The sequence below is a fragment of the Xylaria bambusicola genome (assembly GCF_022495145.1).
Source record: "Xylaria bambusicola strain CBS 139988 unplaced genomic scaffold F5B22scaffold_73, whole genome shotgun sequence".
In the NCBI taxonomy this organism is placed as follows: Eukaryota; Fungi; Ascomycota; class Sordariomycetes; order Xylariales; family Xylariaceae; genus Xylaria; species Xylaria bambusicola.
The window spans coordinates 42436-67990 of NW_025953626.1; the positions used below are offsets into that span (position 1 = coordinate 42436).

The 25555-nt window shown below is 49.5% G+C and overlaps 10 protein-coding genes across 10 annotated transcripts; 6 read left to right on the forward strand and 4 right to left on the reverse strand.

Annotated features, from left to right (window-relative positions):
- Window positions 1-260: 260 nt before the first annotated feature.
- F5B22DRAFT_627762 (putative nonribosomal peptide synthase) lies at window positions 261-3399 on the forward strand. Its single transcript, XM_047976348.1, has one exon. The coding sequence runs from the start codon at window positions 440-442 to the stop codon at window positions 3287-3289; it is 2850 nt and encodes a 949-aa protein (XP_047825673.1). The 5' UTR covers window positions 261-439; the 3' UTR covers window positions 3290-3399.
- Window positions 3400-3581: 182 nt separating this feature from the next.
- Window positions 3582-5407, forward strand: F5B22DRAFT_627766 (serine/threonine kinase). Its single transcript, XM_047976349.1, has one exon. The coding sequence runs from the start codon at window positions 4274-4276 to the stop codon at window positions 5030-5032; it is 759 nt and encodes a 252-aa protein (XP_047825674.1). The 5' UTR covers window positions 3582-4273; the 3' UTR covers window positions 5033-5407.
- A 515-nt stretch (window positions 5408-5922) lies between these two features.
- On the reverse strand, window positions 5923-10548 carry F5B22DRAFT_627768 (uncharacterized protein). The gene is made up of 6 exons (XM_047976350.1): window positions 10526-10548; window positions 10322-10428; window positions 9194-10237; window positions 8396-9039; window positions 7704-8333; window positions 5923-7641 (listed from the first exon to the last, which is right to left on the reverse strand). Exons 3-6 carry the CDS (start codon window positions 10066-10068, stop codon window positions 6161-6163), a joined length of 3630 nt encoding a protein of 1209 aa, XP_047825675.1. The 5' UTR covers window positions 10069-10237; window positions 10322-10428; window positions 10526-10548; the 3' UTR covers window positions 5923-6160.
- F5B22DRAFT_524522 (uncharacterized protein) lies at window positions 10157-11465 on the reverse strand. The gene is made up of 4 exons (XM_047972652.1): window positions 11229-11465; window positions 10526-11153; window positions 10322-10428; window positions 10157-10237 (listed from the first exon to the last, which is right to left on the reverse strand). Exons 1-3 carry the CDS (start codon window positions 11311-11313, stop codon window positions 10329-10331), a joined length of 813 nt encoding a protein of 270 aa, XP_047825676.1. The 5' UTR covers window positions 11314-11465; the 3' UTR covers window positions 10157-10237; window positions 10322-10328.
- A 618-nt stretch (window positions 11466-12083) lies between these two features.
- F5B22DRAFT_639907 (CoA-transferase family III domain-containing protein) lies at window positions 12084-13697 on the reverse strand (the record flags this gene model as incomplete). Its single annotated transcript, XM_047977781.1, has 5 exons — window positions 12084-12589; window positions 12662-13166; window positions 13243-13369; window positions 13438-13469; window positions 13527-13697. The coding sequence occupies 5 exons, from the start codon at window positions 13695-13697 to the stop codon at window positions 12084-12086; spliced, it is 1341 nt and encodes a 446-aa protein (XP_047825677.1).
- A 1581-nt stretch (window positions 13698-15278) lies between these two features.
- Window positions 15279-16221, forward strand: F5B22DRAFT_524501 (uncharacterized protein). The gene has a single exon (XM_047972651.1). It carries the CDS (start codon window positions 15414-15416, stop codon window positions 16095-16097), a length of 684 nt encoding a protein of 227 aa, XP_047825678.1. The 5' UTR covers window positions 15279-15413; the 3' UTR covers window positions 16098-16221.
- Window positions 16222-17005: 784 nt separating this feature from the next.
- F5B22DRAFT_524861 (cyclin-like protein) lies at window positions 17006-18614 on the forward strand. Its single transcript, XM_047972655.1, has one exon. The coding sequence runs from the start codon at window positions 17242-17244 to the stop codon at window positions 18358-18360; it is 1119 nt and encodes a 372-aa protein (XP_047825679.1). The 5' UTR covers window positions 17006-17241; the 3' UTR covers window positions 18361-18614.
- A 1136-nt stretch (window positions 18615-19750) lies between these two features.
- Window positions 19751-20945, forward strand: F5B22DRAFT_524877 (uncharacterized protein). The gene has a single exon (XM_047972656.1). The coding sequence runs from the start codon at window positions 19860-19862 to the stop codon at window positions 20781-20783; it is 924 nt and encodes a 307-aa protein (XP_047825680.1). The 5' UTR covers window positions 19751-19859; the 3' UTR covers window positions 20784-20945.
- Window positions 20946-22777: 1832 nt separating this feature from the next.
- On the forward strand, window positions 22778-23484 carry F5B22DRAFT_524888 (uncharacterized protein). Its single transcript, XM_047972658.1, has one exon. It carries the CDS (start codon window positions 22917-22919, stop codon window positions 23349-23351), a length of 435 nt encoding a protein of 144 aa, XP_047825681.1. The 5' UTR covers window positions 22778-22916; the 3' UTR covers window positions 23352-23484.
- An 805-nt stretch (window positions 23485-24289) lies between these two features.
- Window positions 24290-25309, reverse strand: F5B22DRAFT_524883 (uncharacterized protein). Its single transcript, XM_047972657.1, has one exon. It carries the CDS (start codon window positions 25194-25196, stop codon window positions 24405-24407), a length of 792 nt encoding a protein of 263 aa, XP_047825682.1. The 5' UTR covers window positions 25197-25309; the 3' UTR covers window positions 24290-24404.
- Between the last annotated feature and the right edge of the window lie 246 nt (window positions 25310-25555).

The following is a 25555-nucleotide window of genomic DNA, read 5'->3' on the forward strand; positions in this document are numbered from 1 at the left end:
GAAACATCGCTATATCTGGACTGTAAATGTACAAGCCCAAAAGTAATACGCTCCGATGATCACCGCCGATATTATTAGAATACGATTAAGAGTGCGATGCAATGCCAGAGTGTTCGCTACGTTGCCCCTGTGCATCTATTAAACTGTACTCATATGTTCAGCTCAGCAAGTTGGCAAGCGAATAGCAGCATGTGTACATACTTGTCACTTCTCCCTTGAAATGCAAGAAATGAAGAGAAATAATGAAACACATCGCCTCAATGGCACAGTCGTGGATCTTTTCGATCGGTGTGCTGCAAAAACTCCTGATAGGATCGCTGCAGAATGGTTAGGAGAAACTCTTACGTACGCGGAGCTCCGAACCGCCTCGCTGCAGGTTAGTCGAGCCCTACTCGCAGCCGGGGTTCGCCCTCGTACTCGTGTCCCAGTTTTGACACAGATGTCGCTTGAGATGCTACCCGCTGTCATCGGTATCTTACGGGTCGGCGCATGTTATGCGCCTATGGATGTAGCCGCGTGGAGCCAGTCGAGAATTACAGCAGCATTGTCAGAGCTCTCTCCATCCGTGGCCTTGGTTACCAGCGATTGTCCGGAACATCGGTTACCCGCAATCACAATACGCTTTCAGAAGGAATGGCTCAAGTCACAGCCCGAGGATACAGATGAATTATGTACCAAGCTGGATGTTATCCGAGACCAACTCCGTGCAGATGATCTCGCATGGATAATCTTCACTTCAGGGACGACGGGCAAGCCGAAAGGAGTTATGGCACTTCATAGAGGTATCTACGCAGTCTGTCTCGTGGAGCCAATTGATAATCTCGACGCCTTGGTGGATTCCGGGCTTCGGTGTCTGCTTGCATATTCAATTGCCTTTGATGGGTGTGCTGCAACCATCTGGACAACTCTGACAAAAGGAGGTACCTTAGTTCTGGCCTCACCATCCGATTTCCCTCACGTGGCAACTACCTGCGACCTTCTCAATTTGACCCCTTCCATGCTAGCAGCACTTGACACAAGAGGCTCATACGACCGCGTCAAGTATATTTTCTTGGGCGCTGAAGCACCGAGCCTTGAGGTCGCGCGTTCATGGATCAGACTTGGTAAAAGAGTCTTCACGACATATGGTCCTTCAGAGACGACGTGTGTCATCAGTTTTGGTGAACTCAACGACCATGATGAACCTCCATTCGGTGATCTTATACCCGGAGTGAGGGTTGTTCTTGTGGATGACACGCTACATGAGTGTGATCATGGGGAGGTCATGATTTCTGGTCCCGGTCTGGCTGCGGGCTATCTCAATAACCCCGATTTAACAGCCCAAAAATTCATTGAATGGAATGGGGAGCGATTTTACAGAACCGGAGACCTCGCTCGCAGGACCAACTCAGGGGAGCTCGTATGGGCTGGTCGGGCAGACTCTCTTGTGAAGAATCGGGGCTTCCTCATCAATCTTGAGACGGAAGTGCAAGCCGCACTGCTCGCGTTTCCTCCAGTCCGTCTAGCCGTCGCATTCAAATGGCGAGATAGACTTGTTGGGTGTGTACAGCCATCTACCGTCGATGTGGAAGACCTAAGGGAGTTTCTCAAACCAAAATTCGACCCCTTCGTTATCCCTGATCTCCTTCTAGCTATGAACAGTTTTCCTCTCAACGTGAATGGTAAGACTGATCGACATGCTTTTGCAGCTCAACTGGAAAACAGCATAGAACAGGAGAATGAGGATATCCTTTTGGAAGCAGATTGTATTACCCCTTACGATGCATTACGTATGGCCTTTTCTAGGTGCTTACACACCCCCTTTAAGAAGCTTGATGCACACTCATCGTTCACCAGCCTGGGCGGGAATTCTCTAACTGCAATAAAACTTTCCAATTGTCTCAAAGACTATAATTTCTCAATCGCTGTAGCACAGATACTTAGGCTGGATACTATAAACGCACTGCAAGACAGCCTTGTGAGCACAGCAAGCTCCGGCGTGTCGGATTTGGAGGATTCAGGGGCGGTAATAGCAACAGACACTCAAAGACAACTACTCACAAGATCGTTAAAGGACCCTATAGTCTACGCTCTAATCAGCATCAACCTGTTTTCTGGCAGTGCAAAGGCCGTCCCTACGGCCAGCGAGCTCCACCAAGCTTGCATCAAGGCTCTTTCGGCACACAGCATCTTTCGAATACGCTTTGACCTCACTACCTTCGAGATATCCGACCTTGGTCGACTCAACTTGGACTGGCGAGAAGTCATTGTGGAAGAAGACGGCTTCGAGGATGCATGTGCAGCGGCCGAAAAGAAGGCCTGGTCGGACGCCGAGAGGGTGTCCCGCGCGGAGATTGAGGTGCCATACTCCCATGTTACATGTGTCTATGTCCCGTATCGTAAGAGGCTGGCATTCATCACACGCCTACATCATGTTCTGACCGATGTATTCTCATCTGCCATTCTATCGCGCGATGTGGAACGCGCGCTGGCTGGTGAGGAAGTGCCCCCAGGCCCACGGTTCGAAGACTTCGCAAGATTCTGGCAGATGCACAAGCAAAAGAATCTAGCAAGAGCCATTGACACATTCGAACGCATGATGGCACCACTGCCCGCCACAGCAGTGCTCCGAGTTCCCAGTCCTCGAAATCCACCTCCCGATACCCAGCAACAACTGCGCTTTGATCTAGTCCGAATAAGTAGTCGTCTGGCCGTTGGAAAGTCGGCAATCGACGACGCGGCGCGCAGATATCGCGTCACCACAAGCACGCTCGTTTACGCATCCTGGGCCCTGTTTCTCAGCAAGATCACGGGCTGGGACCGCGTGGCCTTCTCTATTAGCATGTCAGGCCGCACGGTACCGTGGCCAGAGGCGCAGTTCGTCGTTGGCGCATTACTGGGCCGGATGCTTTTCAGTACGGCTGTGCCGCGCGACGCGACGACGGTGCACGCATGGCTGACTGAAGAGGTTCACAAGAAGACACTCGATGTCATCGAGTTTGAGGGCATGACGAATTGCCTCCCAGACACTCTAGTGCGTGATCCGCGTGCCAACACAACCAACGTGCTATGCTTCCTTGATGTCCCCCAACCTTCGTCAGACTGGACCGTCACAGACAAGCAGCGCCACAACTACCTGCTAGACTGGTACATATTTCAAGACGGGGACGCTGTAACGGCAGAGTTCGAGTTCCCTTCACGACGTGTCGATGCGGACTGGGCTAAGGAAGTAGCGGGGATACCTGCGCGCATACTGGAGGGGTTAGTCAATGCTGGGGGCAATACACTTGTGAAGGAATTGTTACTTTGAAGAGCAAATATTGGATTTTTATAGTATGCTGACAGGATTGACATAATGATAGCTAAGCTGCATCCTGTTTTACATTTCATAGATCTAAACCCATTGATTTCTTTTCACATCAGTCCAACAAGTTTGTATTCGGAGGCTCACCGTGACCGTACCTAGCAGCACTTGGCACTACCTGTCAGGGGTTAAAGTGCCAATACGCTAGTCCAGATCATCGTAGGGCCGAATAGGATAGTAAAGATAGCCCTACATTAGGCTACTTGGGGCTCAAGGTCATGTTTTACTCTATCCGTATTGTAGGTTGTCGGAATAGTACCTTCTCACGCTACGCCAGCCCTTCATTTCTGACACGTATCGCAGTATGTCAGCAGTGAATCTCGTAATTCCACTGCTTAGGTCTAAATCAGACTTCAAATCATGCTTATGACTTTTAATTCTTAGGTCTACCTATGCTCGGCCCGTTGATCCTGAAATATTAGGGGATAACGAAGATTAAGGCATAAAGTGGTAAAGTAGCAAGAGCTTGGAGGGGACACTGCGAATGAGGATGATTTGCACAACATTCCGTTTTGGCTTTCAATGTCCACCAAGCTCGGTCGAGTCTCCCCCATTTCAAGAATTTATGCTAGTTTGTATGTAAAGATAGCTACCTTTTCTCGACTTCTTGGGTCCGTAACATATCTTACTCTAGCCAGTCTCAGGTCGAAATCCTCGACAATTGGTCAGAACGTGCGGCATTTCAGTGTGCACAAAGCCAAACAAGACGGCGCACGCGACTCATTGGTGCAACATGAAGTGAGGGGGTTTCACGCTACCACTCCCTTGATTTAAATTATCTAAAGTGCACCCAGGGATCGCACAAAATCAGCATAATATATAGGCTTACGAGGTGCCTGCATCTTTCCCATACTCCTTAGACAAGTTCCATTTCTACGTACAGAGCTTATTCACTCATGTTGCGGATTACATCACATCAAAATACGTGAAATGGAGTTACAGTATCAAGGTGAAGCATGGTACGGCGAATGGCCAGACTTAGAATTTCACCATACGACGGCTATCTTCAAAAAGGACTCAGAGTTCTACTACGGTAGCTACAATCGACGCGAGTCAGACAGTATCGACTCAACCCAGCTTGAACTGACCAAAATCCCTGATGAGTACATCTATGCCGCTGCACCACCCGATTTCCTACTCGCGCCAGACCCGCTACCATCAAATATCTATATCAAGACACCAGTCCTCCTCGATTACGAAGACGACCCCTCGCCCTCGTACATTCACTCTCTCACTTTATCGGAGATTCGTGTATGTGAGATCTTGCGACACCATCCGCATCCGAATATTGCTCAGTACTTGGGCTGCCTAGAGGGGGACAACAGAATACGTGGAATCTGCTATGTTAAATACAAGATGACTCTTGCGGATTATCTTAGAGAAGGGAATCCAATTGACGTGGATCACTTCCTAGCCGGAATCGAGAAGGCCGTTTCTCACTTACACTCCTTGAAACTAGTCCACGGCGATCTCGGCCCTATGAACATCATGCTCAACGACAATAACGAGCCTATTCTTATTGACTTCGACTCCTGCCGGCTCGAGGGAGAGGAGCTGATCAAGGGAGGCACACCTAAATGGTCAGATTACGATGCAAAGGTCGCCTCTTTTGCTAATGACGAGTATTCTCTTGAAAAGATCCGTAAACACCTATTGGAGTATACATCTGGTAGCCCAGACAGTTTGTGAATTGAAACAAGGCATACCATTTTATACCTTTTGTATTACTAGCAGAAGAAGGAAGTAGTAGGGAGACAGATGATTCAAGAGAGTATGAGCAGGTGTGATACATGGAGAAGGGAAAGTGTCGAGGCAGGGGAGGAAAAGGTGATTGTCTTTTGTAAGTTTAATGAACCCGAGAAGATCATCATGAACACCCAGGGCCTCGCGTCATTTATATTTCACTAAATTGGGCAATCATTTAAGTCAATAACAATGCAGTTTCGTCAACATATGAAATCAAGAGGTAGACATGTCCCATAGTTCTTGAGGCAAGTAGTCACGATCTTGGGATTACATACTGATTCACTCGCTGTATGTAGCCCGAGCTTCAAAGAATTTCGCGCAGCAATGGGCACTATAATTACAGTATGCCGAAGGGTTCGGTTCTTACACAATGCCTCCTATATCACTACAATAAAGATCCAGGACAGCATATATGCAACAAATAAAGCCATTTCTGAATTTACCTTCAGATCTGTCTGCAAGAAGGGTGAATAGAACCTTACGCAACAGTAGAAGTCATTAGCGTATCATATGCTGCGATCTTAACAGTATAGAATTGCAATTACTATTTCACACAACGGTTTGAAGCTTTTATTCCCAGGCCTTGGCTACGTACAGCAATTCTCTTGATCTGTTATGTTAAGAGCTTGATACCTTCTTGACTAGTTGAGTTTTTATTCTATACTATATGTGAAGGCATCGACGATAACCGAAACTCCAGTGCGACAAACGCTGATCACTACGTCTATTTGTCACTAAAGCCCGTGGACTAGAGTATTCGAGTATTAGATTTGCGTCATTCAAATGGAAGAGTCAATTGGCATTTCGCGAAGTATAAGAAAGATTCATCACGAACGGGGATTTAACGATTACAAGGGGCAAATTGAAGTGAATCAATAACCGACTAACTAATCAGTTCCTTTGTTGGCGGAGTGAGGAGGTACCTAAACTGGTACTCTACCTAATAGCTGCCTAATCTAGCAGCATAATGAATAGCCACTCCCTTAGCTTATGTCATCCCGGGCAGTCTTACCCAGCTCTATAAAGTCACCAATCAACAGTATGACGTTGCCGACAGGAAATTAGCGCGCATCACCGTTTCACTTTCTTGCTCACAGAGGCAACAATTTCACGTAGAGAATGCTTCGAGCCCCGCAGAGGTGTTATCTCGGAGGAACTACTGGGCGAAGTAATCTGGGTGTGAAGCTGGGATTGGCTCTGAGATTGACTGTCGGGTCGTTGCTCAGACTGACTCTGAGACTGGCTCTGGGACTGGCTTTGAGTTTGGGTCGGGGACTTATCACCCGTTGATCCGGCACTACTTGGGTCAGACGCGGAGAGAAACCGCGAGGAACTAAGGCTCGATCCAATTCCGCTATCATCGAGCATATCCGTCATAGTAGCCCAGGTCTCCATCGGCGGATCGCCCGGCTCAGGACTCCCGTAGTCTTTGTAATGGTAGTGTAGATTCACATTCTGCCCGAATATTACTGCTCCTGTGCCCTTCAGATCGACTTGCGCTTTCTTCTTGAGAGTTCTTTTGAGTTTCAGCGGAAATAGCACTTGCACGGGGTCGTGGTGGCTTTTCGTCGCGTCCTTGGTGCACGGACACGGGTTGAAGGTTGCTGCTTTCATGTGCCAGATGATATTGTCGCATAATCGTCGTGGGTTTGAAGCCGCGTCGCCGTCTTCCTCCATGATCTCGAGAAGATTTGATACACAGGCCGCGAGATAGTACCTGTCTCTCGGTAGTAGTGACCAGCGGCTGCAGATGCTTGGGCTCAGACTCGTCTGCCGTGGCTGGATCAGTTCGCCGAACCCGGTTCCGAATAACGTCACGGCATGTATGGCTCGAGTGAAGTCCACCCAGCCCTTCCCGAGCGTCGACAGCGTGGCAACTCGAGGAAAGATAGGATCACCGTCCTTGACTAGATCTTTGAAGTCCCAGCCTTCTAAGTGCTGGCGTGGTCTAACCTTGATTTGCAAACCGCTGCGCCGTTCTGCATCCGTTTGATGGTCAATGAGCTTCTCCAAAATACTGTAGATGTGCTCAATCCTATCTTCCAGACGGTAGTGTCTAGTCTGACGCCTCGAGCTATTGTTTGTTATTGCCCCTTCCCTGATGTTCTCCTCGTAGACCTCCGTTCTGTCCATGTACAAGGTCAAATTCCGATTGTCCTCGTTGATAAGGACTTGGAGGGAAGCATCGGGCCACGTGAGATCTGGAGGGTCTTTCAAGGCATCAGGCTCTAGGAGCCATGCTGATTGGAACTTGCGCTTGCTATGCGCTAGGGACGCACGAAGGATATGAAGAAGGGCACTGGCTCCGTTCACTAGCCATCCTCTCTTGTCGCCTTCATCCCATAGAATCATGTGCTTGGAGGATATCCATTGAAGTTTGGTAAGAAAGCCAAACCGGGTGATATGCACAGGCTTCTCTCTGTTTCCAAGAGTAAAAGCTGCTGTGCCTGTGACGAACTGCCCTGCTGATATCTCAACCTTTTCTAACATGTGATGAGAGTGTGTTTTAGGTAGGCGTGATCTTCCGATATCGTATTTGGCTAGAGTCGTCCCTATGCAAGGCCAAGTTGTTAGCGCTCTAATAATTATGTCTATGAAAGAGTTGTAAGCCTACCAACGATAGATGTGGCGTCGGCGCACCACCCTAGCACGTGGCGAGATTTTCCGATATCTTTCTTGGTGATAACAGCCGGCTCAAAGTCAGATAATAGGTAGGAAATACGTTCGGAGGGCTTTCGGCTATGGAAGAGATGCCATACTATCAGGTCCTTAGACTTCTTAGCTGGTACCAGCATGGTATTGTAGCCTTTAATGAACATGGTCGGACCGAAGGTATCGAGATACTTGGTTCCCGTCAAAGCAACCATGAGCTCAAGGGGCATCTCCAAGCCAGTATCTGATTCTTCTCGCTGTAGAATGGGAAAGCCTCCAGCAATGACAGGTTCTGAGAAAAGATTGCTCCAGCACTGGCCATTTAATCGCTTTTTATCAGAATCCCAACGTTCTTGACTGTATCTTATATTGAATCCCACAGCGGCTGGCGTATCGCTTCTAGTAGCCACCCTTCTTTCCAAGTATGGGATATGTCGAGTTATCCTGCCGTTGCCTAATGATAGGGTCGCGCCCAGCCATGCCAGTTGTTCTCCTATTTCCGCTATGAAATAGGAAAGCCCGGATGCTGTCACAACAACAGAAGATCCAACGCCAATCGATGCCTCTAGAGTCAAGCGACAAGGGGCCTTGACTGTAATATGTGAGTTTGTGAAGTATTTCGAGAGTCTTCTGATCTCAAAACGAATAACTCACAGTACAGCTTTTTCTTTCTTCCAGCCGTCTTCAACGCTTCCTGAATCACTCTTAGCGTCTGCATTCCCGTCAACGGCCACATCTGTGCCATATACTGCCGACAGGTTAGAGCCTGAGCATGGGTACTGGTCCCTGTTATTGTAACGCAGTTCTCAATGGCCTCAGGGTGAGGGATATCATAGTTTTGTTCGTAGAGAAAGTCCATGATGTCCCAGTCTACAGTGAATGTCACCTGAACTTCTTCAGGAGACCTCTTTCGGCTAACTTGCCTGGTTTGCGGGAATTTGGACTGAATTTCACTCATCATCTGATCTATAATGTCGTACCGTGCTGTTGAAAGTATGAGATCTCGGCGTAGTCGGGCGAGCATCCATATATAGCTAGGATCCTCGACAAGAATCTTTTTATACTCTTCTAATTCGAGCACGACTGGTTTGGGCACCTCGAGCCAGCCTTCTTGATTTACACCTTCAGAGGTATCCACGTGCGGCACATGTTCGAACCCTTCAAATTTCGACTCATCCCTGGACGCTAGCCAGCGGTTCATTATTTCTGTGGGTTTTGGTTCTTGGAGAGGGTTCATGTCGGATGTATGTAAATCGTCAGGGTCGTGGCAATGGCCCTTAAATGACCTTACGATCGCCCTAGTGCCGCAAATGTTAACTAGGTGATTTTCTAACATTCTACGGTACATCAATAGCCTTAGATATCAAGACGAAATTTTTGTCTTTGAATAATATCAAGTGAGGGCAAATCAACTCCGACAATGATTTCAACTTTCAAATAAGTTTTACTTACTCTCTTTGTTTGTGGATAAATACCATAAGGTCCCGTTGCACTTGGCTTTGGTTTTGGTAGCCAATAGTCAACGCCAACGCCTTTAATAGCGTGGGAAGGGAATCGGATATTCTCTTGATCATTTCGACGCTCAGTTGTTTGCCGCCTATCTTTTCAAACAGATCGTCTGCAAACATGTTAATGTAACTTTCAGTTCGTACATCAGAATCACCTGAAAATTCCGTATACACCGTTTGTATATCGTCATCATAATCACCATCGTCACCCTCAATCTCCAAGTCAATCCGATCGACTTGCACCCGACTGCCATGTGATACCGTCGCGTATCCTGAATCCGATGGTGATGGATCAACCCCAGCACGGCGCACGTGCATGTTAGCGTTACTCGGCGCTACCAGGTCCGAATTGGGTTTTGTAACAAGAGGGATAGAAAGGGTCGCATCACTCTTAACTGGAAAGAGGCTCTCTCGAGTCAAGGTAGTCGATCCTGCGTCGCCTTGACTTGTCTGAAAGTCAACGTAAGTTGGATATGCATCAGCGAATTCCCGGAAATCCCCTTTGAGCAAGCAGAGGTGGCCACTAAAACCCTGATCTTGGAATTCCTTTATCGCGTTCAACGCGTGGCTGTTATGTGTATCGTCGCCTCTTACGTCGTTGTATATGATTAGATGTTTTACCTTAGCCCATGTACCGAATTTAGCCTCGTCCTTTTTGCTCTCCGGGACATACTGCAGCTTGTACGGCTCAAGAGGACCTCGTTTTAACCGCGTCAGATGTATGCACAAGTTGATCGCGCCACGAATATGTGATTTGGTATACAGCTCCTTCGTACGGAGATCCAAAAGTAATAAGTCGCTCTCGGGGGTGTCTTGCATCAATTGTCCGAGTTCGCTAGGCAGCAAGTGATCTGGACCATCTGGTACTGTTGCTTGCAGAACAATGCTTGGGCGCGGCTGGTCTTGAATATATCCTAGGCATTTCCTTCCCGAAAGAACACATCCACTACATTCTGGTCTCTGTAGGTCGCATATTATTCTTCTCTGCCTAGTAACCAGGAGTCAACATTGATTAGTGAACGAAACGAACTCGTTCCCGCATAGGATACAAAGAAGTTGGAATATAACTTACCTGCACGTCAGACACTGTAAAGTAGATTGTTGTCGTAGTCTTGGAGCATACTGGCATTCTTGTTTCGAGCGAACACATTCCGCGCATGCTGGTCTCCCTCCATCGCACTTGAGCTGTCTCAGTCTGGGATCGGAAACTTCAATTCAGTATTGGATACAACGAAATAATATCCCAAAAATATTTAGAGTTTGTGTGATTACTTACACGCAATGAATGCAGTAATTTTCCTCCAAATGGCGATCTCGAACTTGTCTGGCGCTTTCCGATAGATCTTTAGGCACCAATGCTTGAGGGTACTGCTTTCGAACCTTTCCCCAAAAGGCCAGCATAATGTGGAGATTGGTATCCCGAGTCGCGTCCGTGGAGATGAGATACTTAAAGATATCTGGTATTCCTGCCTTAGAATTCGCAGGGATTGGTTTCGTGGTATTGGGACTGGCGGGCCTGGGAGGGTTCGACTCTACCATGTAGTACAATCTTCTAAGATCGCGCACGGTAAATCCGTGGGATATCGGCACATCTAACATTAAGTCCTGTTTACGTAACTCATGATTTATAGAAACAATAACTCTTTCGCCAATGGTGAAGGGAATGAAAAGGTTGTCAGGTAGATCTGGTGTGGCTGTTCCCGTCGATTTAACGACTAGGTCTAGTGCTTTCGTGAGAATTGTATCCAAAATGGTCTTTGTCTCTGTTGATAGAAAGCTGGAAATGGCTGAGAGATAGAGCGAAGATTCTGATTGTTCGGTCTCTGCTATCGCATGGTGCTCGTTGGTAACAACAAGCTTGCCTTGAGAAGTTTGTCGTTTATTCCGTTCACCCCGGTAGTCCTCTGAAAATGTGTATAGTAATTAGCGTCTCGCCGAATTGCAAAGTAGGTAGCGCGAAGTAGTCCGGAATCACGTACGAGACCTTTGTGAGCGAATTGTACTTTGGTTCGCAATGGCTGAGTAGCCAGAGTCATGGGTAGAGGAGCTGTCCTTTGGCGGCATCTTGGCGGCCGGAAGTATGGGAGAATAGGTGTCCTTCAGTATGGCGTACCGACATGAGTAGGATTACTGAGACTTGTAAGTCTTTCGAGCATGTTTTGTGTCGTAGGTAATGTGTATCGCGCTACCTTATCCCAAGAAGATTAGTTACGAAACATGAAGTCGTATATCTCGGCAAGAGAATAAAAGCTTCGCTATATGAAATAAGGAATTGCCGAATACTGATTTTGGGGGCTACAACGGGTTCCTTAAGTGGATAGATAGCTCAATATCATCCTTACCTTCAGCCTGACCCTCTTCTTGGGGTTATGACCTTTAGGTGTCTTGGTTGCCGATCAAAGGGCTGTGCATTTGTTGATATTGTAGACTTAATGAGGGGTGAGTCAGAAACTATCGGAGGTAAATCGGGTGCAGTTTACACAGCCACTTTCATGGCTGAAGGTCAGGCGCTCTCGGAGACCGGTAACGAGGCAGACAAGGCGTATTGCAGGGTCGCGACCATTGTAGCTGAAAAGGATGAAGACGGATTCGGTAGCATTGCGCCTGGCACGCCACCTAGATAATTTGTCGTGAAGTTCAATAGATGCATAAAGAGCAACTGGACGAAGGAGATGTCATTTGAAGATCACAAGAGCCATCTAGATATAGTCGATTCTGAAACTATATGTGATTGACTTACGAGTAGCAGCTCTCGGTATCAGTACCGACTTTCTACACGGTGGTCATGGCATCAAGGCAGATAAACAGTACATCCCAGCGTAATCAACTTCAGGCTACCTGACGGCCCCAGCATCCTTAAGCGCAGAGATAGCATCAGCGTCAAGTCCAAGCAGGCCACTCAGAACCTCGTCCGTATGCTGTCCCAGCGTCGGCGGCGCGGTCCGTACGCCTGGGCTGCTATCGCTGTATTTGACAGGGGTGTTGACCACCTTGATCGGCCCGCACTCGCCATGCTCCAGCTCAACCACCATGCCCCGCGCACGCGTGTGCTCGTGGTTGAGCGTGTCCTGGACGTCGTTCACCGCGGCGTACGGCATGCCCTTGCCCTCGAACACATCGAGCCACCCCTGCGTAGTCTTGAGCACGCTGATCTTCTCGATTTCCGCCTCCAGCTCGTCGCGGTTCGCGACCCGCTGCGAGTTCACGCTGTACTTTGCATCTGTCTTCCATTCAGGCCGTCCTAGCCCGTCGCATAAGATGCCGAAGAGCCTGTCGTTGCCCCCGCCAAAGAGGACATCGCCGTCTTTTGTCTTGAACGACTTGTATGGCACGATAGATGCTGCGAACATGATTTCGTTAAGACTGCTTCAATAGGGTTGTAGAATCTAGACTACTTGCGAAGGCAACTTACGATGTGCCGTGCCCCATCGCCCCGTATCCCGTTTGCCACTTATTAGACAGCTGCTCGCAATGTTGGCGAGTGTCGCGGTTTGGCAGTCGCTTAGAGCCACGTCAATATGCTGACCACGCCCGGTCTTTGCCCGTGCTAGTAATGCCGCCATGATGCTGTTACTCGTATACAAGCCAGTCGTCAGATCCGTCACAGCGACACCTACTTTGACTGGCGGTCCGTCGCGGCTCCCCGTGATGTGCATCAGGCCGAACTCGGCTTCTACCATGACGTCGTAGCCGGCGCGCTGTGCGTACGGTCCCGTCTGTCCGTACCCAGTAATGGAGGCGTAGATGAGAGATGGATTGATCTTGTGAATTGTCTCAAAATCCATGCCGTACTTCTTTAGACTCCCCGGGAGATAGTTCTCGACGAGGATATCGCATTTTGCCGCTAGCTTGTGCAATACTTCGACGCCTTCTGGATGCTGGAATGAGAGGCCGAGAGACTTCTTGTTGCGATTGACCTATGGCATTGTGAGATATACATGCGTTTCCATACGGTATACACATACATCGCTGTCGCGGTTTATATAGACTTACACCTAGAAAATACGCAGACTCGCCGGGACCCTCATGGTCGGATCCTGCTCGGTATGGGGCGTAGGGCGGCCCCCAGGCACGCGTGTCATCACCACGGGTAGGGTGCTCAATCTTGATAACTTCTGCACTTCAAAACGATCAGAGTTAACACTATTTGGTCATTGACCAACGTATATATGTTGGCGATATACATGCCCTAAGTCGCCCAGGATCTGAGTACAATAAGGCTAGTGAGAAGCATCAGCTCGGCTCCTCGCAGCAATTGAATAGTAGACTTGACGTACACCTGCGAGGACCCTCGTCATATCAAGGACCCGATATCCCGCCAACGGGAGCGTCGCATCTGCTGCCGCCGACGACTGGTGGCGGATGAGGAACGATAAGACATCGTTTCTCCTTGCCGAGAGTCGGGGCGTCCGGCCGACTCGGCACAACGCTCGGCTTATCGGTAACATGGCCAACCCGCACGCAACACACCCACATACGCTCAATACTCTAGAATCGGGCCAAAAGCAACGAATCTACGGTCAGGCAATCCCTTGTCTACGGCGCCTTCACGTCAAGTACCTCGGCGGTGATTGTCGTGGGTGATGTTGAGAGCGAGAGAAGACGTTGAACTAGAGATAATTAGCGCTAAGTATCTGTAAGGAGGAGGCACGGTAACTAATCGCAACGGACTCCACAGAACTCCAGCCCTACGACCTTGAAGTAGAGCCGGAACGGGACCGGAGTGGTTGACGGCTGTGTATTTCCGAATAGCAACCCAAGCTTCGGTGCATCGCCGAATTTCTTCAAGAAGCCGGCATACTGTGGTGGCTTTGCTTGTTTCAAAACACGATTGGCCCCCAAGTTGGTGGCGTAGCCAGTTCGTGTTTCAAAACATCCGCTGCACTGCGGCCACGAGGCGTAAATGAAGGTTAATACTGTTTTACGTATGCATGCTAATCGACGGTGAGGCGGATTATCAATCAAGAAAGAGAAATGAACAACTACTAAAGGCATTTTGAAATGCAAAAATGTAGACTTCCTCACCTGGCCGTACAGTACTAGTAATGTTGGCCGACAATTGAAACTCGGCAGTGTGTATCCAGACCAACATTCATCATGACAGGGCCGACTGTCTTGGCTTGTAGCCCGGTATTTCGGTATCCTATACAGCCAGACAGTGATTGGTTTCGTTAATAGTGTTTACACTAGACTACTATACTATACATTACGCCTCTCTTACACAGCATTGCCACTTTCAATGAACGGACCGGGCCGTGCGGCTGGTCTACTGCCCGGGAGATAATTATAATTCTTCCACGCGCAAACCTAAAATATAACACCTCCGGCGCCCGATTGAGTTGGCCAAGACACTAGGTACTCGGTGCGCTGCTCTGATCTGATCTGATCCGATCTGATCTTCTGTGAATGGGCTATTTTACAACCGAGCAGATAGAATAGTGGGTAATTAAATCGTAGAAGAGGCATGGGTCTTGATGAGCTGGGGGCAGAAGGGACCAAGTGTGACGACGTCGTCAAGCCGGGGAGGATGCGCGGCCCTTCGACTAGCAATCAAGGCATCAAAAGGTCAGCATGGCTTGGATTTCCCTTATGCCAACATGTTTATGGCAGTAGAAGCAACACCACTGCGAGTTATAGTAACATTGAACATAATAATGTCTTATCTATCGCCAGCTGTACACAGCCACCCTCAACCAAAACAGGGATGAAGGGACGAAAGGCATAGGCCCTTCGATTCTCGCGGGGTAGGGGAAGCAAGGCGAGTTGAGTGGTGGCCAGGTCCCGAAGGCAGGCAATGCCTTGCTTCTTGTCTCCCCCACAGCCACTCCCTACCCCAAACCCGCTAGACCAATGCCGGGGACCGTCGGTCCAAGAATAGCACGAAAGCCATGACATTGTTACCCAACGTGCATGGCGGCGTTACTCAAGATTTCCCTGCGTGCGATATATTGCGCCGCCGGCAGCAGCAGAAGGGCGAAGGCATTGGAAGGGCACATTGGCACCATGGTACACTGCCATCGAATCATGGAGCGGCTATCGACTATCGATGATGTAGTTGATTCATATAGAATGAACCTTTCCCCGCCTAGCTGTCGTCCGTCCCTGGCGATGCCCATCTCTCAACAGCCTCATATCTGACAATTGATATTGAAGAGTTCCCGGAAATGGGCCGCCTTCCTACATATTTTCGGCGCGATGATGCCGTCAGTCATCCAACTACCGAGTCTACTCCCAAGTCGAGCGAAATCACAACCGAGAACACGATACCTGTTGACCCATGGATGATCGTGGTCATCGTGGCCGGTATCCTGATCGTCGTAACGCTCGCCATCGTCATGTGCATGCACTTTTTCAAGTCACGGCGGGCACGAAAAACAACCGGTTTCCAACCGGTCAAAGAAGAAGAAAAGAACTCGACATACCCACCCAAGCGCAGATCGGGTAGGGCCGACCGACAGACGCTCGAGGATCAGGAGCGCGACCTCATGATTCGCAAATCACTCGCCAGCCGAAGCTCATTAGCGGCCAGCGACCCCATCTCTCAGATACCATCCCCCGAGGAGCAGCAGCACAGCGGGGACTACCATCCTGAGGTAGTGTCACCCGAAGAGCCCAGCAGAAGAGAGTACCATCTCGCGCATCCACTGGGAGACGAGAGCGAGAGGACGAGTTTGCGGGAGGACTGGAAGGCGTGGGAGGCGCGTGTGCAGACGGAGAGGAGAAGCTCGAATCCGGGAGGTGTCGGGCACGACCAACATCCGGCGTTTGCATCGTATCTCTCCGTGCCGCAACCTACGCGCATGGCGTCGCCTGTTCGTGGCGGTCCCAGCGTCTATCGTCACATCTAGACCTTTTCTCCTCGGCTGGGAAATACTTACTCGTTCGTCATTATGGGTAGATGTCGAGAAGCAATTATTGATTTGGGGGCCGACTCGACTACTACCTACCTGCATACATACTTACCTACAACAACACCCCGCCTCTGTCCCAGTGCAAGCGATGTAGCATCGCTGGGGCTCAGCAGTAGTAGCAGCAGCAGCAGCAGCAGCAGCAACAACAGCTGACGGCGGGCGGAGCACAGAGACCAAGTTGCTTTCATGCTTGGGAAGAAGATGATGGATCCGAAATATTGTTTTGTTCGGCACCTACTTACCTACTATGTCCATTGTGTTCGTGGCCAAGAGCCAGCCGTACGTGCATATATTCATGGCACCATAATACTAGATGCTTCACTCTCAAAAAAGCCTTGTCTTTGGTTAGCGCACTAGACAAGAAATCAATAACAAAGAGTATAAGGACATTTGTTTTCTCCTCCAGATAATGAAATTGGAGGATTTAAGGTGTTAGGCGCGGAACTGTAATTGCCATGAAAAGTGAAGAGTAGAAGAGAAGAACTTGGAACCTTGAAATTTACAGTATTATTAAGTAGATTTACCACCTGTACGTACCCATCTAGCTGGTACCTACCTCAGTAAAAAAAGGAAGCGCTAAAATTAGTGCACACTCACCTGCTCCACAGCGCCTATATACAGCCTGCAACACCGACTCTACAGTGCATTTACAGTGATATTATCATAGTAAAGGCCTGAACCAAGTCATCTAACAGGCCCATTACTTGCCAGTAATTACAAGCCAGTACAAGCCAGTACTTAGCAGTCTTGAGGCTGTAGCCCAGCTGCTTAGTCACACCCCCCCCCCCCCCCAAAGACAGGCAGTCACAGGCTACCTGCTGACCTGTTGCTGACTCTGAAGCCAGCCTCAGCATCTCCTCCCTCCCTCCCCTTCACAATCCTCCTTGTTTCATATCAGCCCTTCGGTCGGTATTTTCAACCCACGGCTGCACAACTCCCGCCCGTCGAAGCCATCTGTCTCTCTCTTTCTCTCTCTCGGACCGGCTCTTTCATCTCTTGTCTGTGTGCGCTTTTCTCTCCGTCCCGCGCACTGCGTCGCCATCCTCCTCCACTTCTCGCCGCCGCCCTCGTCATCTTGAGCATGGCTGCTACCACCTCGTACTCGGATGCTTTCATCGCCGCCCAGCAGAGTGCGAGCGACAACGCCGCCACCGACGCTGCCCAGAATGGCCTGAAGGAGGAGCAATGGCAGCAGAATCTGAACGAGATCTTGCAGTGTCCCGACTGTCGCGAGTTCCCCCCGAACCTGATCGAAGAATTCTCCTCGGGCGACATGGTCTGTGCCTCGTGCGGCCTCGTCCTCGGCGATCGCATCATCGACACCCGCTCCGAATGGCGCACCTTCGCTAACGACGACCAAAACAACGACGATCCCAGCCGTGTCGGTGACTCGGTCAATCCTCTTCTGAACGGCTCTCAACTCGAGACCAACATCGCTTTCGAGGGCAGAGATGCGAGAGAGCTACAGCGTCTTCAGAGTAAGGCCGCCAAGAAGAACGACAAGGACAGTAAGCAGAGCAATACCGCTCTCCTCGCCGCCTACCGCGAGATCTCCAACTTCTGCGATGCTATGAACATTTCCAAGACCACCCAGGATGCTGCCAAGCACATCTTCAAGATGACCGACGATGCCAAGTACTTCAAGGGGAAGTCCTCCGAGGTCATCATTGCCGGGTGCATCTTCATCGCCTGCCGTCAGTCCAATGCGCCGAGAACCTTCCGTGAGATATTCGCCCTGACCAAGGTCCCCAAGAAGGAGATTGGAAGAACCTTCAAGATGTTGGAGAAGTTCCTCCAGGATGACAAGAACAAGACCTTTGTCCGTCCCATCAACGACGGCGGTGCGCCTCCAACCCTCAGTGCTACCAACGCCACCGAGCTTTGCGCGAGATACTGCAGCGGCCTCCGCTTCAGGAATAACCATCTCATGGCGAGAATATCGTCCGAGTTGTGTGAGAAGAGTTCCTCGGTTAAGGATTTGGCCGGTCGTTCGCCCTTATCCGTCGCCGCCGCTTGTATCTACATGATCTCCCATCTCATGGGCGAAGGCAAGAGTTCAAAACAGATCGCGGGTGTCGCTGGTGTCAGCGACGGTACCATCAAGACTGCCTACCGCTTCTTATATCAGGCTCGAGATTCCTTAATAGATGAGGAGTGGCTCACCAAAGGTGGGCGTCTTGATCGACTGCCTGTCAACTAGGAGTTGAAACCATCGAACAAGATCTCACAGATGGGACGCGGGGCAAATAAGGGACAAGGAGTTGTAGAGAGACGTTCAAGCGACAAGGTCAAACTCGAAGACTATGGTTGGTAGCCCACAGTTTATCTTGCGCCTTGAAAAACGCCACATTATGATATCTGGTTTATGCGATCACTTTCCATGGGCTTTTGCCTATCATCTCGGTTTACACAGCATGTGCTTGACACCACGACTGTCTCGAGATTTCGTAGGAGAGCACAAAGCACGACATACTCGCCGCAGGGTGATTCCACAGGCCGCTTGCGCTTTGTTTCTCCATCTTTTGGCCTGCGACCTTCTACAAGCTTGCCCAGGCTCACTTTAATATATCTTGAACTCTTGAAAAATAGAGTATCAACTCACTTGCGCATCCTTTTGTCACTATTGGGAGGCCATGATAGCATGGATGCGCGCCGATAGCCCCTTAGCCGAGACTTACTGCCATACGTCGTAAGTCATTCACTACAAATGGTCAACGGAACTATTATACCCAGGCAGTGTCTTCTTAGTGTCTTTGGGGCGTGGCATATACACGACAAGGGAACTTTGGGGATAAAGAGCATGGATGTTGATATAATGACGGCAGCGCGAGGTGAGGCTCAACTTGCTGGGATTGGGGCTCTGGATGTGTATTATACGATCGCACGCGTCTACGATCATGCAATGCATTTCTCTCTTCACGCTGCCGTCTGTTCATCTGTCTCTACTTGCCCCCCTGTTCTAGTCTTTCCAAGGTGAATCCCCCCTTTCCCTGTTCCTCGAGCCCGTGACGAAACGAAACCCATTACTACTACCTAACAAGATTCTCTCAGCTCATGGACCTGGAGACGCCATTTCCCTATTTGGCCCGTCCATGATGAAATGATTAGAACTAGAATGTTATACCATTACTATAATTAACTGATTTTAGGCCGAAAAATCAAAATATAATTTACAACATTGATTGCGATTGATTGTATCCTGATGAATAGTGTCTCTGATCTGTTGCTCTTAGTCCACCCTGTTTCCCAAGTTTTCTATATGAATTCATCTTCGATTTGTAACCTTGAGCATAGTTGTAAGGATGTGATTATGTAGCCCCTGCGTCAGTGTACTCATATCAACAACCCTGCACAGCAGCCAAGGACTCGTAAAACAGGTAGGTAGGTAGCATATCCTATTGAAGGACATGCAATTAACCTACTTACTATTCTCACCAATCAAACCCTCACCCACTTCACTCGATGCTCTCACTCACCCTGATTCTCATTCTCAGTCTCCATCTCACCCACACTTTTGTCACAGTCCTCACTCACGTAAGCCCATGACAACACTCGGATTCAACCCCCACAATTTTATATCGAGTTGCCTGATCATTGACTGACCGCCTCTTTACTTCTCTTGAGCGCTCTCATTCATTTCGTTCCTTCTTCTTCTCGATGCCCCTTTTGCATGAATTGTAACACTATCGCAAAGCAGTAATGTCCTCATTCCACCTCTTCCCCAATCTCCCCACCGAGCTCCGCCTCGAGATATGGAGGGCGTACTTCGCCATCTGCCACGGCACGCAAATCCACATCTTCCTCTCCACGCCCGACGGCCCGAGGTACGTCAACCAGGACGCTGCCACGGGCGCCGAGGGCCACGATACCCTTGCCGGAGCGAGGATATGCGCCGACGCGTGGGATGTGTTCCAGGAGCGCTTCTATGTGGGCGATATGCGCTGCTTGCAGCCTGGTGGTGGACGCACTGCTACTATCTCCACTTCTACTATTCCTATAAATAGTACTGCTACTATTAATGCTGCAGAAGAAGAGGAGAAGCGTCGGCGGTATACTACCCGCTTCGCCGTCAGCAGTCAAGACATGATGTACATCATCGACACAAAAGTCAGCCCCATCCTGATCGCGCTGAGCAGCGCGCCGTGGTTCCGCCGCGCCCCGCGCATCGCCATCCAAGTCTTCAACTTCCACACCCCCACGCCCAACCCGGACTTCCTCCCGGACCCGCGGCCCTACCCGCATAACCTCGACTACTGGGGGCGCAACTGGGTCCTCTGGAACCGTCTGCTCTCGGCTCTCCCGGGGAACGTGCGGGAACTGATGATGAACGAAGAGCTTGAGCAGCTCCTGTTCGTGGTGGTCCCGAATAAAGAGATTCACCGCACCAAGTATCTACGACCGAATTGCTATGGTTTTCAGGTCGTGGATCCGGAATCGTTTGCGCTCGGGAGCGCGGACGAGACGAATGCTGTTAATGGCCATGCGGGACTCATGTATGCGAGGGTCCATAGGGCGTTTGAGAGGGACGTGGGCGTCGAGAGGAAGATTGGGTATGTTGCTGATGCGGTGCTTGCGAGGGCTGGGTTTAGCTGTCTTGATGAGACGCTCGGGAGTAATTATTAGGGCGATCGGGTGTTGGGGGGTGAGGTGCGTGTGTGCGCTTGGTGCGAATACGCTGGCTGGCTGGTCAGGGTTTCTGACGAAGGCACTACAGTTTTCGACTGTGTTCCGTCTCGATTCAATGAAGTGCTTCGGCAAAAGGCATAACAGAGGTTTTAAGTTCAGAGGTTCAAGATTGAATTCGGCAGAGATAATAAGTACAACATGCACACTAACATAAATATGAATGGGAGCAACACGGAGCTCTACTCGGTGCCTAGTTCACTGAAAAGTACTCATTATATTCCTACTCCATTCTCGCATGGCTATTTCCTGTATGAAACGCCATGCCTATCGATGGTATTCTAGGGTACGCTGCTCCCATTAACAAAGTGTTATTCAACATAAAAGTCAAGGCAACTCTCATTTATTTGCGAGTTGCTGTCAGACCACCAGTACTACTGGATCGCACACTTCCCGCCTTCATCGTAAGCCGAGGAAAGCGTGTCGGGTATTGTGATTGTGAAGTCAGCTGTGGCGGTGATTGGCTAGTGAGCGTTATATAATGATATAAAGCTAATTAAAATAGCGAGACGCGATGGAATCAAGAGGCGGAGAGAAGAAATATGTAGAAGAAAGTCCTAGGGATGGGAAGATGAGACGTGATACTTGCTATCATTTCTAGGCGGTCCCGACTTTGAGTCTGGCCAGGCGCTCCATTCGACGAGGGTAACCGATTACAGTGTTCGAAGCTAGGTCGATAACTGAGACATTCTTAGATAGGGAATACATTTAGTAGCCTGAAGTACTCATCATGGATATGAACAGTGTCACATTATTATAACATGTTTGAAAAATAACTTAGAGCCCACCCTGGGTGATGACCTGCGACGAGGTCAATATAGAATGTGATAACATCGCCAACAGTGACGGTGTGAACATTGTCGACGTTATCTTCATATTGATATCCCCGACATGAGTAGGCATTGCAGTTATATGCCGCGTCGGCTGATTTGACGGCGTCCCCAATAGGGCCCGCGAGATCTAACCGCGATGCAAGCTTAGGTTTTCAATTGCCAATAGTGTAGATAATGGCTGGCCTTACTCACCTCGTTCAAGTACCGACGTGACCAACTCCCCGCAGAGCTCAACTTGCTTGTCACCTGTCTACTGCAACTCATCAGCTTGATGTTGAGATTTGGTACTTCAGTAGAGCGGAAACTCATCGTACACCTCTTAGAACAGGCGCTGTCATTACTGCGTAGCCCTGAACGCTGATGAAAGAGGCTAAGGATAATAGACTGGTGAAAGTGCTCCTCATTTCGATCGTGGCGCCCGGAGGACAAAGCGACATCAAGACGAAGCACGCACGCAAATGAAAAACCTCAAAGGTCAAAGCATCAAAGCAGAATATAGTTTTATACTTGCAAAATCAATATGAGCTATCTTCTGTATGAATCCTTTCGAGGAACATTCAACAGTCCCGTCGCTAAAAAAGGTAAAATGTACCTCGAGTTGACATTATTTCCCTGGCACGGATTGTTTCACATGCTCGTTCTGTATAACTATCGCCACCTTCTCACCTTCTCTTTGGTCTGTTTTCACGGTGTTCTGATGTACCTTAACTGTCGTATACGCCCTTCTGCGCCCTTAATAACCTGAAGAGCGATAAAATGACAATGGCATACTAAGATCGACTCCTATTACGCCATATTGCGGAACACGATCTTACCATGAAAGCATGGGCTTATCATGGTACATGTTTCCTTCCTGCTTCAGCTGTTCACTTGCCTTGAATGCCATACACTTGATTCCAGTAGATACCTAGTGCTTTTCTCCTGAATCAAGCCAGAGTTTTGGATCAGGTGCCACGGGGCTTCGAAAAGGGTCTTTGCTCATCCACATCCCGGCGTGTCTCAGCCACAATCCACCAGCCACTGGAGAGAGAGTAAGTACTTATGTACCTACCTACATATGTACCTGTAGTCGGCCGCGCACAACTCTGTCGCCATATCCAAATCCAATCCAAGTGACCAAACTCGCATCCTCATCTTCGATCCTCGTCGTCTTAGTCGCGTGAACCCAACCAGAAGCTCAACCAATCCCAAGCCTAGGTCAATTACGATATTATACTTCTACTATGTCGCATGATACGGTATGGGCAAGTCGCCCCCACACCTATGGCAAGGGTTCGCGCCAATGGTATGGACCATGGAATTCCTATCTCCGAAAGCTGCTCGGCCAAGAGGACTAATCTCCATGTCTTTCCCCAGTCGCATCTGCACCCACCGCGCCGGCCTGATCCGCAAGTATGGCTTGGACATGTGCCGCCAATGCTTCCGCGAGCAAGCAAACCGCATTGGATTCGTCAAGGTCAGCTCATTTTTACCTCCTCTACTATCCTGTCACCATACCTATCTGACATGCGTAGTATCGCTGATTCCGCACTCGTCATCATTCCTGTTCCGTCTGTCATTCAAAGAGATACGCGCAATATCAGTGGAGTCAGGGGGGCTTCTCGAAAAGAAGGATGGACGAACAACCAATGGTACAACCAATGGCCATAGGGCTGGGCTAGTGTGCTGCCACTGAGAGTTCATGGCCGATTTTGACAGTTTTTGGACTTGCTCGCGCTAACCTGTGTCTCTCTACCATTGCTTGACTTAACTCAGGATGAAGAAATCCGGAAAGATGTTCACGACTACGAACCCCATAATACTGCGGCGAGGCACCAAGGTTAGCGAAGTAGACGCTATATTCACATTAAGACCAATTTGTACAGTAGGGACTGATATGCTGATTTTCGGACCTGTGTGTATGCCCCGATATCGCCTCTGCAAGCAAATACAACTTGGGTTTTCAGTCAATCCATATTGAAAAAATGCTATGATTACGAATGGTAACAACGATAATGCTCAACATCCACAGCCACACCCCTTTCCGTTGAAGTTGTATGTGTGTGCAGATATTTACAGTATAATCATCCACTGGGTGTTGAACGCGGCAAGTTGACACGACATCGCGCGACATGAAAGTAGACAACATCACAACACGATTCACATGCTAAGGCAGGGTCAAACACGACAGGCCTCCGCGGATATCCTAGAAACAAGCATTCCCGTTCATATGCACCGCTCGTCGGTATATAATTTCGTCCATAACTCTCCGTATATTGTTAACTCCGATATTTCTCACTCTGATCTTTGCCGACTTGTAGTATTATCGGTGATGATCTGTTAGTCTAGGTGGAGGAGAGTGGCACAGTGGACTAAAAATACAAGATGGACTGGAGAATCGTATTAATAGGCTGCAGGTGTGTACTTTCGCGCCGTCCAGAGCGCATGCTAGTGTGACACAACGGCGGAATATGAGCGCCAGACTTGAAGAGTGCGTACATGCGAGTCGAGACATCATATCCGGCTAGTATGGATGAGGTGGTGGTCCCCAGCGTATCTCTAACCTGCAAGCAACGGATTATAGGGAACTCGGCAATGATGAGCTGAGAATCATTCCATCTTCCCGTGCTTTCAGCATGAGGCCAAGCAGCGGTACAAGACATACACTGATATCGGAATTTGCCTCAAGAATACAGGGAGATGGATGATGTGTCTACTCTGGCCTCGTGGGCGCTGGAGACAAAATCATCTAAAGCCACGGGTAACGAATGGGATAGTTTGTGAATATCGGCGGAGGCTTCCACACATCTGTGTCGACATTGCGCGGCAACGGTTCGAAGTCTGACTTATATCCCTGATCGATGAGTCCTTTTATGACGTCCCTCTCAACCTGCGGTGTGTGAAAAAGCGCGACCCTCGCGTTGAGCTCCGTAGACAGCACCTCGGCCACCAAGAGGGTTGTCTCCAGTTCCCTTATCTTAGAGCTAAGGAAATAGGGCGGCTTGCTTCCTCCAGCAATACCCTGCATGCGTGGCGGACTTTTGCCCACGCCTTTAAATCTGTCCCAGCCGGGCCCGTCTTCGAATTGTCGCAAGGCTTTGACGAGTTTGAAAAGCCTCTGCCGTTGGAACGCGAGTTCACTTCTCTGCCGCTTACCATTGATGGAATCCATATCAACTATGATGTTAAGCAGCTCACGTTGCAGCTCCTTGACTTGTGGCTCTCGTATTGTGCTGTTGTATTTGCTGGTGGTATGGATGGCGCGGGCCATGAGCGACATGGTCTGCAAGTCCAACAACCAGATCCGTGCCATCTTAGTTTCGCGAACGACTTTATCGGCTGTACTGACGAGAGCCAACGCTCTTCGGGTAGGTGTGCCTACATACAAACGTTGAATGTACTGTTCTTGGCGTCGACGGCTTCCCTTCTTCCAAGGGTAGAAATCCGCTTGTTCCCCCATCATGGAGCGAACACGGCCGCATATGTTGTGCACATGGTTTCGAAGAGCCTCCTCGATGGTCACCAGCCCCCGATGCATCATTTTGAGAACCGAGTCACGCTCTCACTGTTGTTGGCGATTCCCTCCGACTTTGGGGTCCTTGTCATTGACGGATGTGCTGATGAATTTTTAATGTTCCAAGACGGGATAGCAGGGTCTGCTGAGTGCCAAGGAATATGCTAAGCCACACATGGCTGGGGTACCTGGGGTGCCTCTACTGTAGGTAGGTACCTAGGTAGGTACTTACCTAGCCGGGCCTCATTGCCCAGGTGCGTGGGGGTCATCAGTTGGGGGGGGGGGGGGGGGGGGGGGGGGCCCGACCACACAGGAACCACAAACCCAACACAAGAAAAGTAAAAATATAAAAGAAAACAAACCAAACCAACCACCAGACCCAAAAA